At 32.9% G+C, this 15,538-nt stretch overlaps 1 protein-coding gene across 1 annotated transcript; it reads left to right on the forward strand.

Moving 5' to 3' along the window:
* The first annotated feature begins 1,888 nt into the window (after positions 1-1,888).
* SLC25A31 (solute carrier family 25 member 31) lies at positions 1,889-13,185 on the forward strand. The gene is made up of 6 exons (XM_070948458.1): positions 1,889-2,105; positions 5,415-5,542; positions 7,923-8,040; positions 9,020-9,174; positions 11,028-11,153; positions 12,985-13,185. Exons 1-6 carry the CDS (start codon positions 1,889-1,891, stop codon positions 13,183-13,185), a joined length of 945 nt encoding a protein of 314 aa, XP_070804559.1.
* The last annotated feature ends 2,353 nt before the right edge of the window (positions 13,186-15,538 follow it).

Consider the following 15,538-nt stretch of genomic DNA (forward strand, 5'->3'; position numbering starts at 1 on the left):
AAATAACAATCGTGGCTTGATTTAGGGCATGAAGCCATAGATCAACTACAGTGGCTAAGCCAAAGGCAACATACAATATGTCCAGTATGATATATAGACCAGCCAAGGTAGGTTTTTTAAAGGACTTTTAAATCTGGACTTTGATTTTCCTCACTACCGTCCCAATTCAGGAAAGTTTTCATGCTTAGAATTTCTATTGGAAAATTAATGTCTTCTTGTATAAATTAGAGACTTTATTGCAATGCCAACAGCAACAAGTCAATTTAGACTACAAGAAACAAAATATAAATTTATTCCTATTAATGAACAGCATCTTGTCCAACTTGTTCCTTGGAAGATTTCTCCAATCATTGAGAGATGGAAAACAAATATGAATAGTCAGATGTAAAACTAACATCTACTATATGCTAACCCATTTTCAGAATAAGAAAGAACCTCACTAATTCTTTATGACTCCCACTTGAACAGTAAGAGAAGTTATGGCAGCTTCAGTTGGTGTACCAGTGGTATCTTTTTGTGATCCAGCAAATTCTTCAGAACAGAGATTCATGTGTTTATTGCCAAATGATAATTGTAATGCACATTGCTTGGGAATATCTTTGAAGATAATTCAGAAAATTCTCATTTAGAAGGCAATGGTATGAGTGCTGGTAGGTGAGAGACACTTTGCCAATATAAACCTATAGTTGCTGCATTGGTTGCCAAAAGCTTCCAGGTCTACTTCAAAGTGTTATTTTTAATCTATATACCTTATGTGGCTCAGGTCCTCATTACCTTTGGACCATTTATTCTGAATAGAATTTGCTCATCTTGTGTAGTCATGCCAGGTATATATATTTAGGGTCCCTATTCCACAAGAAGGAAATGATGGTGCAAAACCTGATTTTGGCAGCAAATAAAATATTATGGACTATTAGCTTCTGGGGTGCAATTAGTTCCTGCATTGCTATTTTTTTGTAAATCTTTTTTTTTTTTTTTTTGAGATGGGTGATACCATCTCACCAAAATCACTAAAAATGGTGATAATGGGCTTCCTCATTTGTTTCCTTTTGTCTTCTTTTAGAATTAGGTTTCTAAAATTTCTGTTTATGTTTTCTGTGACTGGGAGATATGCAAATAGTTATAGTCTGTTATTCACTAAAATCTTTATATTTTTAGGCATTTGCTTTACTTATCTATTTATCTTAATCTTTTGCCCATTAAAAGGGCAATACCATTTAATTCTATGGGTGCTAACTGTAGTCAAACTGCCCTATCAGAAAGCTTATATTCTGATCATTGTATTTTGTCTTGAATATATATTTATATTTTGGTATTTTATTATGCTACAAACTATTTTGACTCCTTTGGAGTTGGTAATATATAAACATCTCTAAATAAATAGTGATATTACACACTATAATTGACTAGTGCAAGTATTCAATGTAGGAGGGAACAGGAGTGGTGTTCTATATTTTCTTGCTGAAATTAATGTGATAAGCCTTCCGTTTTGCTTTTTTAGTCAGCCAAATTTCTATTTTTAATGTGAAAGGTGGATGACTACTGAAAACCCTTCATAACTATTGGTTGCATTAACTAAGGTGAAAGGTCTTTCTTGAGTCAAATTCTCTCTTGCAAGCTTTCTTCCTTCATTTTAGGCCTCAGCTCACTATACTGAACTTATTAGCTCCATCTTCAAAAGCCCCAACCTTTCCTTTAAAAGGAAAAGGCAGGACGGTTGCTGTGATTGGGTGCTTCTGCATCATGTGGCTTGAGAATGAAGTGGGGGGAGGGGAGGGGAACTCCATTAGCTCTTTCTGAGCAGTGACAGTTAGAAGTGTTGCTGGGTGATGCTGCTTGCAGGCCCTAGTAGTTCCACCAACATCTTTCTTTCTACCCAACTGACATCATGCTGGCTGCTGAGGCGCAGCAGCTTTTCGATCCTGTCTCATTTGGGAAGGACCTCATGATAGGTGGGGTGGCAGCTGCTATTTCCAAAACAACAGTAGCACCCATTGAACGGGTGAAGCTCCTGCTCCAGGTTCAGGGCTCATCCAAGCAGATCCGTGCCGACCAGCGATATAAAGGCATGATAGACTGCTTTGTACGCATTCCTCAGGAGCAAGGTATGTCCCCATTTATTTGTACCCATTTCCTGTATTCATAGTCATGTTTACACTTATATCTGTTATCTTATACATGCTTGACAAAAATAAATAAATAAAATAAATGTTAGCCCTAGAAATTGTTCTCCTTTCAAAGTTATTGTGGCCAAAATCCCTGTTTTAAATCTTTCTCTCCCATGAACACAATAAGTTAAAGGACTTTTTCTTTTAGATATGTTATTATTTATTAAATTTATTTGCCACCATCTCTCCAGAAGGCATCTCTTGAGCTGCAATTTAGCAGAACCCTTTACTACTGGCTATGTGAGTAGGACTTAAGGTGTTGTTGTAGAATTTACAGTAGATGCCCATTAGGTAGTTGGCATTAGGGTGTCTTTTATACAACACCTAATCTATGAACAGGGAAGATGAAAATTATAGTAAAAACATTTAGCAAAATCTAGGTTACCTACACTTACACTTAATTCCATTTCTCCAAACTGCAATATCTTAGCCTAGTGGTGATGGATTAGTTTGAATGTATATGAATTCTTTAAACATCAGTCGTCTTATTGAAACAATTCTAATTATATCCTAAACTTACCTGCCAATTTTCAATTGAATCTTTGCCCTGAATGCATGGGATTGATTGCTGGTCTATACTTGTAAATGCAGAAGATAAAATTGTATATAGTGAGCTACTTAATTCTACAAATAACATTAATATAAATTTCCCATTGCAATATCCATATAACCTGATGCCATTTCTGTTTGAAAGTAAGGCCCACTGAGTAAGATAAAATTTACTGCAAAGTGCATGAGATTGCAACCTTTATTTTTTATTATTTAGTAATTCCAGCCCTGATTTTTTAAGAAAACAACAACTGTGTTTATTTACCATGATTAAATAGTTTAGGATCTTGATTATAGGTTAATTTTTCCAAATAATGTAGTGACAGAATTAGAAGAATGTGAATTTATTCATCTTTAAATGTTATTTAGTATAATTTTTCCATTATAGAACTCAAGAATATGCAACTTTTCAAGTAATATCCCATCCAGCATGTTTGTCTCTGCAAGATAATAATATCTTTTGCCCTCTGGAAATTTTTGTGACATTCTGCCATGCGTGTGTATCTCTGTATATATGCTGTGATCAAATATACTCAAGTTTTTAATGGTTTGTCCTTATGGTTTCATATTGCAGAGATGATTTAAAATAAATCTAAAACTATAGTAAATAATATGTAATATTTCCATATTACATGGAAATATATTCCAACCATCCAGCATGGTTGGAATATACTGAATTTGAAACTAATAATAAGGTTTTCTTTCCATGTCTAAGCCAATACATTCCCCCCCCCATCTTTCTCCCTCCCCACCCCCTCTCTGTATATCTCTTACATGGAATTTTTATGTAAGAATTAACATTCTGAATATTTTAGACTGTAGTCTTAATTTAATGTGCAAACAGAATCAACCAGACTAGGAATGAGGTGCTTCTGTTTGGGAGTAATTTGCAGTAGAACAGATCCGGTAACATTTTATGAGAAAATGGAGTACCATACCATATAGTTTAGAGATTTTAAGCATTATCTGACAACTAGGACTTGGAATATATAATATGACAGACATTGTTATTCTGCTTGAATTTGTTGAATATAGTACTTTTTGAAAGCTGGCAAACATAATTGGATGAGAGCTGCCTTTTTTTAGCTTGAGGCAATAAAGGGTTATTAAGCATTCAAACATATAAAATGCAATTTGATATTTTCAACAAATATTAATAAAATATATAATGAACAATGTTGTATATTAAATATTATCAAATGCTTCTTTAAAAGTCTATAATTTTACAGTGTAAGCTATTGCCACAATAAAGCAAACTTCCTTTTTACACATCTGCAGAATCAACTGACCACAAAGAAGATTTACTCGTGGAATTTAAATCCAAAATATTTACCTATACAAAAATTGTATTTGGATTTTAATAGTCACTAATTCACAACTCTTCTTACCATAGTTTAACGTATTGGTCTAATAGGCAGAAAGTGAAGAAGCTCAGAACCAATATGTTATCATTTCCAAATCAAAAGGATTCATTTGGTTTCATAGAATTTATTCATATGATTTGCCTCTGCATACTGTAGTAGATTTTAATTTTTTTTTAAAAAAAGCTAAATTTGAGAGCGGGAAAATTTTTATCTCTTATCTGTGGTATCTTTGTTGTATTTATCTCTTTATCTCTGATGTAACTCAGTTTTTGTTTAAGCTAGGAACAAATTATCCACTGGTGCCAATATTTGTCTTCCATGGTGAATGCTTATGGAAGTGAGCTGAAACAAAATGGATTGTCACAGAAGCAAATGGGCATCCTACAACTCTAAGCTTAGTAAAATCAGCTACAGTACTGAAAACCATATGAATGTCATCACATAGAACTGGCTTCATTATAAATATTTAATCCTTAAATATTGTGTTCAGGCCTTTGCCAAATTTGTGCTCATATTTAAACAAGTTTTGGGGCTTCCTAATATTGAGAACTACTCTTGGTAGATTCATCAGATAAAGTACAGTAATAAACTGCAGTGTTCAAAACTAGTACTCCAGAAATCGTTCATATTTTGGAAATATTACACAAATTCATCTTGGTACTGTCTTATCATTAGGTCATATGGATCAACTGATGATTTTTTTCCCATTTCTAATCAATTTACCTTGTGTATTATAAAACTTGTTGGGTTTTACAAAAGCCACCATAGCCCGTTTTGTTTTTTTAGCAGATTTTTTGAGAGGTATATTAAGAACAATACCATCTTGTAATGAGAGGTTTTGCTGTAAATAAAATGGATCTTATATATAAAACTCTTGAGTTCTATTGTAAAGTTATTATGCAATTGATGATTAAGTTTCGATATTGTATATTTATTATTATCAAATTTGAAGCAACTCTTACATATCTTAGATATGTAGTAAGAATGGAGTAAGCACATTGGAATGGTCCTGAGAACAGCACAGAATAGTTATATCAACAAATAATCAATTAATTTTATTGCCATTTCTGATCTAGACCTAAGCTTCCACTGCATAGTTATCAAATAGTTAAGATTAGAATAATCTATAATTTGAAAGTTAACCATTGACTTTGGAAACAATATAAATTTTAAAGTTGTTCAGTAGTAATTTAATTTTTGAAATGTTTTCAATTTATTTCAAGTATTTAAACTTGAAATAAATTGAAAAAAATTCAGTAATGAAGTATAGTTGTGCAATTTTAAACTATTTAAAATGAGGAACCCTATACATTTTAAAATCTTCTACCTATAGGATTTCTCAGTTATTGGCGCGGCAATTTTGCCAATGTTATTCGATATTTCCCAACTCAAGCCCTAAACTTTGCCTTTAAGGACAAATACAAGCAGATTTTCATGTCTGGAGTTGATAAAGATACACAGGTAAGTCTGATTTAATAAAGGTTTATTCCAAAAGTTTTCCTTTGTTTTAATCTTAAGAAGTACTGGAAATGTGGGTTTCTTTTGGATGATTATGGGCAAAAAAAAGTTGACTAACACTTATGAGACATGCCTGGCAGGAAAACAATATGTATGTACTTTATATGGCCTGATAGTCTTTCCTACAGCCTTTGATCCTTTGAAACTATAGATAAGGGTCATAGTAAGAAAGGAGAATAATTGAAAATTTGTTTTATTCCTGTCATCAGCAGGATCCTCCATTGGATTTGACTCTAGCTTCTTTTTGTGGAATCCTGTTTAGAATTCAAACCATTGACCTTTGCATAAAAATGCAAAATATTTAATAAAGGATTAATTCAATGGTTACATGAGGAAATGCTGAGTCTTATTACTTGTAATGCCTCCACTTAACACCCAATAATATGTTGGTTTATTTTTTCTGTGTTCTAATATCTGTTGTATTAAGGCAGCAATACTCTGCTTAATCTTTTCTAGATGTGTTTGAATGTCAGCAAGGTAGAAATCACAGATAGCATACTTGCTGACCACTTGAAAATGAAGGAAGGAAATTTGTGAGACAGTGTTTAGGCATGAATATTCAACAAAAAAGGAGTCAGAACTTCAGTTAGTCTTATGCAATCTCATAACTTAAATGTTTTAGGCTATGACACCTATCATCCCAGCCCAGGTTCTAAATTCCAACAACTGTAGTCTAAATGTACCTGGAAAGTATTAGCTTTGGCCAGGTTATATTAAGCAAACAAATTTCAGCATTATCTAATTGTTTGAAATCTGATTGATCAATCATTTGAATGTATGGATGCTTTTGAAAATAATTGTCTGCATTGATATAGCTTATTGGCTGTTGTGTCCCCTAGGTCTTTTCAATCTGTAAATGTTTAAATGAATACATTTCTAAAAGGCATTGAAGAATTAACACCATTTCATTTCCTAGGAAGTAATAATAAAAATAAATAGTTTTTAACCTACTGTACAGTTGTGCAGTATAATAGTAGACAGTAATTTGCTTTCCAAATATTTTAGATTTTAGATTTCATTTTAATGTAGTTAATTAATGTAATCTAATTGTAAACCACTGGGACTCTTGATTAAAATATGCAAATATAAATGTAGTAAATGGTTACTTATTTTTGAAGTTATATGGTAGAGAATAAAGAGAAAGTATACAAAGTTTTGTATCTAATGAGCTTGTCAATCTTTGAGGAAAGGATGTTTTTAAAAAGACATATGTTTATTTACATAAGTGCCCTAAATGTCTGAATATCAAGGAGAATTAAAACTCCCTTTGCCAGTAGGCAATTTGTTTATATTTTAATATCTTCTGAATTAGCAAATACTTATTTAACATTTAGGGTTCTTTTATTTATGAGCACTTGCAAATGACTTTATTTAATCTTCAATATTTTGTATTACATGTTCATCTTCTGTCAACTTGAGACAAATTAATTCTTAAATTATTATTCTAGAGAACATGATACTTTTCTTAAAATACCTTGTGGCAATGTCTCTTTCCAGTGAACAGAACTCTTGATGCCTATATATGAACATGCCCAGGCTATTTTCTTGGCAACAACACAGAAGCAATTTACCATTAACTTTTTACAAAATGCTTTTCTGATTTCTGGGCTAATCTGCAGCTCTTAGTTTTTTCTTGAACTCAGATCTAAGTAGAGAAAAAGCCTACACTGCTTAGCTTTTGAGATCAGCCAAGCTCAGTAAATCTTTCCATTTACTCCATAATATAATGGAGTATAATGAATGAAAGCTAAATTAACTAAGCTTCAGTGCATAAATAAAACCACTGGAAGATGTATTTTAACAAAAGATACGAATAATTGCAAAACTACCACTTGAATCTAAAATTGTAAATGCAGTACTTTTCAAAGAAGTTAATACAGAATACTTGTAAACAAGTAAGTAACTAGTAAATAACACTTTAACACATAAAGTTCAGAGTGGTTTCTTTACGAAAATGTGTCACAGGTAAAAGCTGTGATACCTACAGTCAAAATTATTTTGGGCACTATTTTCTATTTATAGCAATTGACATAGGTTGAAGTGAAATTCAACCTATGTCAATTGCTATAAATAGAAAATAGTGCCCAAAATAATCAAAATTATTATTTTGGGCACTATTAAAAAGGATTTTATGAGTATGTATAATTAGTAATTTTGCTATCCAAACTCCCTAAAATATGGTCATTTGCTTTTATTTGAATTTGATCATACATAAAATCAGTGTTATATCAACATTAGTTTACAATAGTTGAGATATTCATCAGCAAAAAAAGGGCTTGAATGCAACATTGATTTTGAACCGAGCACACTATTTCTATTACAGTTTATGAGATGGTTCGTTTCAAATCTGGCTGCTGGTGGAGCAGCTGGGGCTACTTCATTGTGTGTAGTATATCCATTAGACTTTGCACGAACTCGATTGGGTGCTGACATTGGCAAAGGTAAGGTGCTACATGTTTAAAATATTTTAAAGATGTGTCACCTGACTATTTTAGCTTCTATATGCTGTACTAGCAATACTGAAGATAATCAAAACTTGATATTTTAAACTTTGAATTGCTTGTACATAAATCTCATTAGATAAAGCACATTTAGCTTTTACTTTTTTCAACAGGCATTAGATATCTTTAAAAAGTTCACATCTATGCCCTTTGTTTAATGTTTCCCCACTATTAAGTATTCTGTGGAAAATTGCTCTGGACTTAGCAATTCCATGGAACAATCTATTTACTATGTTAAATTTGAATAACTTTTAGTGCCAGTTACTTTGTGCCAGTCACTTTGAAAATGAAAGATACTATCCAAAGTTTCTTCATTTACACGTCATGTAAAAATATCACAGGATATTTGTTTTTAGTTTACCATGGCATGTTAACTAATTCTAAGAAAAAAAACCAAAATTTATTTCGGGGTAACTGATTTGAATTTATTTTATGACTTGTTTTCATTTTGGATTATTACATTGTAGAAAGAGGGATTATTGAGACTGGTTTGGTTTAGTTTGGTTTGGTTTAAGGCTTGGTGTTCTTCCACTCAGTGGTATTCCTTTTGTAAGTATTCTTTCTTTCTTTTATCTGTAAACTACCTTGAAGTTGGTTGGCCTTAAAATTGGATTAAATAAATAAATAAATTCTTAATTACCTCTAATTTGTTTTTGTGCTCAACATGTTTCTTCTGGAAATTGGCAGAACAGATGGAATAAACAAACCACAAATTGGCCAAACAAAATATAGTTACTTGATTCATCTATAAAATTGACTCTGATTTCTCATCAGATTTGGCAATCTATCCAGATAGAGACATCTAATAGCTGAGGAAATTATTTACAAAATGACGACTAGGGATCTTTTATTTTTACTTATGCTTCAAATATTTTAACATGTTTTTGAAAATTTGCTTTTTTTAAACTTCATTTTTAAGGTCCCTCTGAGAGACAATTTTCAGGTCTAGCTGACTGTATTGTTAAAATTGCTAGAAAAGATGGAATTACTGGTCTATACCAAGGATTTAGCGTTTCAGTACAGGGAATTATTGTATATCGAGCATCATATTTTGGATGTTATGACACCATAAAAGTAAGTTTTGAACTATTTTTTTCTATAACATTGAGTATTGATATACTATATTTATTATACATGTTTTATATGATAATTTATGTAAAATATACAGTCTTATTTCATTCCTTTGCCATCCTGGAGTCAATCTATTCCACCATGTTCCTGGGCTGTAACTTTCTGTCTTGTGTATAAGTTCTACATGACATATTATAGATTTCTATTTCCTAAGAGAATTTAATAGCTTGATATACTGTAGTTGGCACAGCTGAAAGACTTTCTATAATCAATGAAATCTATTAATTATTCACATCTTGACTTCTTTTTCAGTTTTCTTTCACTTTTTCACTTATTCAAGGTACACCAGCACTAATGTATGATATTCCTCAGACTTTTCTAAAACCAGCTTGAATTTCTGATATTTCCCTTTGAGTATATGGCTAAGCTATGTTGAACAATCGTAAGCATTATTTTGCTAAGTAAGGATATAATCTGATGGTTTGCAGATTTTGTTAAATCTTTATTTGACATAGGTATGTAGATTAGCATCTTCCAATCTCTTAGTCTCTGGACTGTTTTTCATATTTGCTGGCATACTTTACTTAAAATTGAATTCTTCTGTGGCTACTTGCCATATTTCTGTAGATATTCTATGACTTCCTCTAGCCTTCTGACTTGGTAACAACTGAGAGTTGATCTAACTTCTTTTGTTCTAGAGGTTGATTATATCCATAATCAAGCATTCATCAATTATTTTTTCTTATGTATCCATGTACCCTGTTTCTCCTAAAATAAGACAACCCCAGATAATAAGCCCAATCGGGCTTTTGAGCGCCTGCACTAAAATAAGGCCTCCCCTGAAAATAAGCCCGGCATGCGCAGCCGGTCCCTGCCATTTCCTCTGGTTTCCTCCATGCACCCCAAAATAATAAGACCTCTCCGAAAATAAGGCCAAATGCTTATTTTTGGGATTCAAAAAAATTTAAGACAGGGTCTTATTTTCGGGGAAACACGGTAATTTTCTTGGTATAATATAAGATTGGTTTACCATGTGTTTCTTCCATGCAATATGAAATTATGCTTTTGTCATTGTCAGTAAAATGATTACTCAGCTTTAGCATTGTCGTGTAATTCTGCTGCTCATATAGGAGTCTGCTTGCTTTAGCTAGACAGATGTGATAAAATTTATACCTTGAATGACTCTACTGATTCTTGATGATCTTGGTTCTTCACTCATCTTTCTCAGAAAGACACAACCACCAACTTGAAGCAGAAGACGTTGGGGGGGGGGCAGTATTTTTACTTCAGATAAAATCAGAATGGTTGCTGACTCTGCTAATGTTCTGAATACATTTTCTCTCTGTGCACTTCTTTAAAAGTAGTTTTAATTACTACTGTCTTTAATTATGTAATTCAGTTAGTATGAATAAATGGATGATGATGACTGACTAAAGAATATACTTTCTAGAAAGTATTCAGAAAGCACAAAAATAATGAAATATAAATGTAATTGATTCAATCTTTAAAATGACTCTTGACAAATATTTATTTTTTACCTAACTAAAATTTGGCAAGATTGTTGCATTTAGATAAATGTGATTTAAGATTTTGGTCTCACCAGTGGACCACAGTTTACCATCTGGACATCTAGCTATATTGCATCTTAGTTTTTCATATATGAAACATTCTTCCTGTTTAATTTGTCTGACACCTAAAACGTAAGATGAAAAATATTTTAAATTACTTCAATAATGTAAAATGATTCATCAAAATACTTTGAACAGGTATAAAATTTTTCTGTGTGAATAAGACTTCATTCATGCTTAAATTTAAATATTTGAATACAAGCCAATGACTACATTTTCTCTTCTTAGGGAATGCTACCAAATCCAAAAGAAACCCCATTCCTTTTATCTTTTGCAATTGCTCAAGTGGTGACAGTATTTTCTGGGATACTCTCCTATCCATTTGACACTGTCAGAAGACGCATGATGATGCAGGTAAGCAATTCATCTAGAAAACATGTGAATGCCCTTGTGACTGTCTGGGCTACATTATTCTTTTCTGATATTACTTGTTACTCTCTTCTTTAATCAGAAAATGTGATATTAAAATATAATGCTGAATAAAGCCATGGCCTATCCAACTCAGTATTACCTACTTATTTGAGCAACAGTTCTTCAGAATCTCAGCAGGAATCTTTTCTACACCTACAAAGATTCTGGAACCTTCTGCAAGCAAGTATTCTGTTACTAAGTAGCCTCTGTATAAGACATACACATGGATCTATACCCTGCATGCAATTACAATTTCAAATGGGGATTTTGGTATTTATAAACTAGCTATGATTTGTAGACAACCTTGATATAGCTAACATTGGAATTGAAAAATAAAATACGGTTTTCCAGTGCGCTGCTTAGATAATCCAAGCATGGGTTATCTCTCATCTATCTGCCAGAGACTGAGTGAAGTTTTTTTTTTTTCTTTTGACCATGCCTCCTCTGCTCAGCTGAGCTTCAGTTTTTTCACTCAATCTAGCTAGAGAGACATGTGGATCACTGCTCTGGCAGTTAGATAGAGTGGATTCCAGTTTGGATTATTTTCTTTCTTTATTTTTTCTTTCTTTTCTATCTGGGGAGCTGAAGATCCTATTACATTGAGGAGATTCTGTGAGGGCAAATTGCAGCTGCAGCTTGCCCTCCGCTGCTGCCGGCTGGTTAGTCGTCCCTGGGGTTCCAGGCCAACTACCATCAACCCGACCAACATAGAGCAGCAACCGGAGTCTATCCCTTTTAGGGCACCTCCAGACAGCTTGATTGATAGCTGCATTGCCACCAGTGGGTGAGCTGGTTTCCCAGTCTGCCGGCACAACAGCCACCGTCTACAGCTCCCTTGTCATCTCTGGAGTCACTGCCCGGTGCACTGCGGCAAACTCTGAGGATTTCTGATGCTTCGCGGCGCTGGGAAAGCATTTAGCAAGAAGAAAATAAAAAGAACCACAATTGTCTCTTTCAGTTTATTATTATTATTTTTATTTATTTACTATAGAGCCAACATTTAAAACATCTAGATATACATTGCAGAATTATAATCATTTGGTGCAAAATCATAGAACATAGAATGACAGAATTGGAAGGAAGCTGGAGGTCATCTAGTCCAACTCCCTGCTCGAGCAGAAGAGTCTATACCATTTCAGACAAATGGCTCTTCTTAAAAGCTTCCAGTAATGGGGCACCAACATGTTCTGAATGCAAGCCATTCCACTGGTTGATTGTTCTCACCATTAGGAAACTACTCCTTTGTTTCTTGGTTGTTTCTTTCCTTTTGATTAGTTTTCATCCATTGGTTCTTGTATTGCCTTCTGATTTTTTGGAAAATAGGTTGACTCCCTCTTCTCTGCAGCAGCCCCTCAAAAATTGCATTTATATCCCCTCTCAACAAATTAATTAAGGAGAATCTAACATTCAATCAATCAGTCTCAGACTGATATTTACTGATAATGAGAAACCTCAGAGTGAAAATTCACTAAAGAACTTTGCACCAAAACCAGACATTTAAAAACTAGTTTTTAAACTAGCAGTTTTTAAAATTTCCTGTGAAGTGACCTCTTGAAGTTTACAGAAAACCTTTTGGGAAAATCATAGACAATTTAAGTATAGTAGCAGAGACGTACATCAGAAAAATATTTCATCATTAAGTTCTTAGCAGTGGCAACATTTGAGGTACCGGTAGTATACCTATAATTTAGTAAAACAAATATTGCAGAATAATTATTTGGTTTATATATGGTTTGCATTAACTTTGGTTATATTTGAATGTTTTTTAATTCAGAGTGGAGAGACTGAACGCCAATATAGAGGAACCATTGACTGCTTTATCAAGATATATGGCCAGGAAGGAATAAGTGCCTTTTTTCGTGGGGCTTTTTCAAATGTTCTTCGTGGGACAGGTGGTGCCTTGGTGCTAGTCCTTTATGACAAAATCAAGGAATTCCTTCATATTGATCCTTCACTAGGCCGAACATCTGACTAAAACCACATTTTACTTGCATTGCACATGTAGAGATAAAAGTCTTATTGTTTTGAATATTGGTTTATTAATTAGTATTCCACTTTGTAACAAGTCAGTAGTATTTACTGTTATGATTTTAAAGCAATTTAAAGGTTTTGTTTACTTAGTTTTTACTTTCAAAAGGCTTTTGCCTATTATTTCCCTGTCCAGTCTTTTTCTTGAGTCCTTATCTTTACCTTCAAAATCAAGATTCCTGGATTTCATCTTGAACATAAGCAATTCTTTGGGAGGAAGAGGGAGAGAGAAACATTGAATTGCCTAGCCAAAGTTGTCTATCATAGTTGACAAATGAGCTTGGATTGGAATCCAGTTTGCTTTGAGCCAAACCGAATAGTTTACATTGGAGTTTAAACTTTTTATTAGTAAGAAATAAAATCTTTTCAAGGCAAAGCTAAAGAAAATTTAGACAGATTATAGCCCGAGTTAGTGCAAGTTTATTCCAATTATTTTGTTCAATAGTTTGAATTAAGGGCATCTTGAAATGAATGTACTGTAATGTTCTGCAGCAAAGTAATAATAGGAGTTTCTTGCTAGGAGACAGTTTTCTTTAACCTTTCCAGTATCACAGAAGTTCTTTAAAAAAGAAAGAATGTGTTTCGAAGCAAAAATGGGACACATTCAGGTAAAGGAATCAAATACAATGTAAGAATTTCAGTTATGTCTTTCCAAAGCAATAAATTAACTTTGTGTAGTAAAAATCATCAGTGTAAAACAGTTAGTAAAGATTATAATCTGTAAATCTGTTGTTCTTCAATGATACTGTTCACAGGATATAAATTGTAGAAATGGGAGGACAGCCTCAGTGTGCCTTTTGTCAGATACCTACAAGGTGATTTACAACAGAAAGCAATAAAATGTAATAAGCAGAGAGAAAAAGCAGTAAATCAGAACAAGAGAGAGAAAGACAATATTAAAATCTAAAATTCATAGGAAATGAAATGAAAAGGAATACTCTCTGTTAAGAATTTACTAACAAATCTGTAAGGCTATTGAAAAAGAATATTTCACCAATGCTAAAAAAGGTTTCTGAGCAGATATAAAGAAATCTGCAGAGAACGATTGATGCTTGTGTAATCATAGTCATCTTTTCAATAGTGTCTTGTTTAATGTCGATTGATGCTGATCTCAGAAAAAGGGGGTTCAGAAGATTTTATGAAAATAATAAAGAACATCATTTAAGTAGTTAACTGAACCCCTAAGGTTTAAAACTACATGCATATTTAAACTGACCCTGATAAACTAGGAGCCAAAAAAAAAAAATCTGTTGATGATATCCATTCAAGAAAATAATCTTATTGTTAACTTCTGTACCAGATTTTTTAGAAGCAAATATCTGGAAGAAATTAGCCTAGTTGTTAATAGAATAGATTAATAAAATCAGACACCTGCCAGAAAAGATTCCTTAAATTCTTAGACAAATATTAGAAAATAACATTTATTTGGTGAATTTAATCCACATATTTTAATAGTCTTCGTTACATAGAGTTTAATAATTAGGAAAATTATATGGATCCAAATAATCAGGATAAGCATTACCTCTATATCAAACAGGGAGAATAATACTGCAGAGCTCAATCTAAAATGGGGTGGGATTGTTTTCTCCTAAATTTAGAATAAAAAATGATGTAGCATTACAACTGGGATGTCTAATTTCTAATTCCAACATCAAGATGGTAATGAGGATAGAAAATCTTGATTGTTTGATAAATGGTGCTAAGAAAAGTCATATATGCCAGTCAACAGGCTTATGAAAAATCTTTTTTTTTCTTCATGCATTACTTGCATTCTCAAAGATCAAATATCTGTCATTATAGCTTGCTCATTTGCACCCTGAAAGGATGGGTGAAGAGCTGAAGAGTGCTTTGAAGCCATTTTTTTGAGACTGTGGCCAGATGGTGTCTTCAGGGAAGACTAAGTTTACCAAAAAATACTTCTATTAAATTGGTTACAGATAGCATCTTGCTATCAGATAGTATCTTGCTAGTGCCATATTAGAAATGAACAACACTGAGACAGTAATTGAAAAAAAGAACAACTTCAACCTTAAACAGGCAGAGATATTATAAACTTGATGTTAAAATGTATTCACAAATAAATGTTAAATAATTGGCCAAGGGCAGCAAAGAGTTAGATAGAATTTGCTATACCTCATTATGGCTCAGAAGTGATAGCCCCAGTAAAGTGCAAGAGTCCAATATGATGTATGTTCACTTGGTATGTTTCTCTTTAAGGTCCATCTTTTTTTGCATTATGATTAAGATTTTGACTAAACCTTTACTTCTGCAATTAGCATAATTCTTTAGGGTATATGTAT

This window comes from Pituophis catenifer, unplaced genomic scaffold (genome assembly GCF_029215685.1).
Source record: "Pituophis catenifer annectens isolate HBS135680 unplaced genomic scaffold, rPitCat1.0.hap2 SCAF_8, whole genome shotgun sequence".
NCBI classification, from domain to species: domain Eukaryota; kingdom Metazoa; phylum Chordata; class Lepidosauria; order Squamata; family Colubridae; genus Pituophis; species Pituophis catenifer.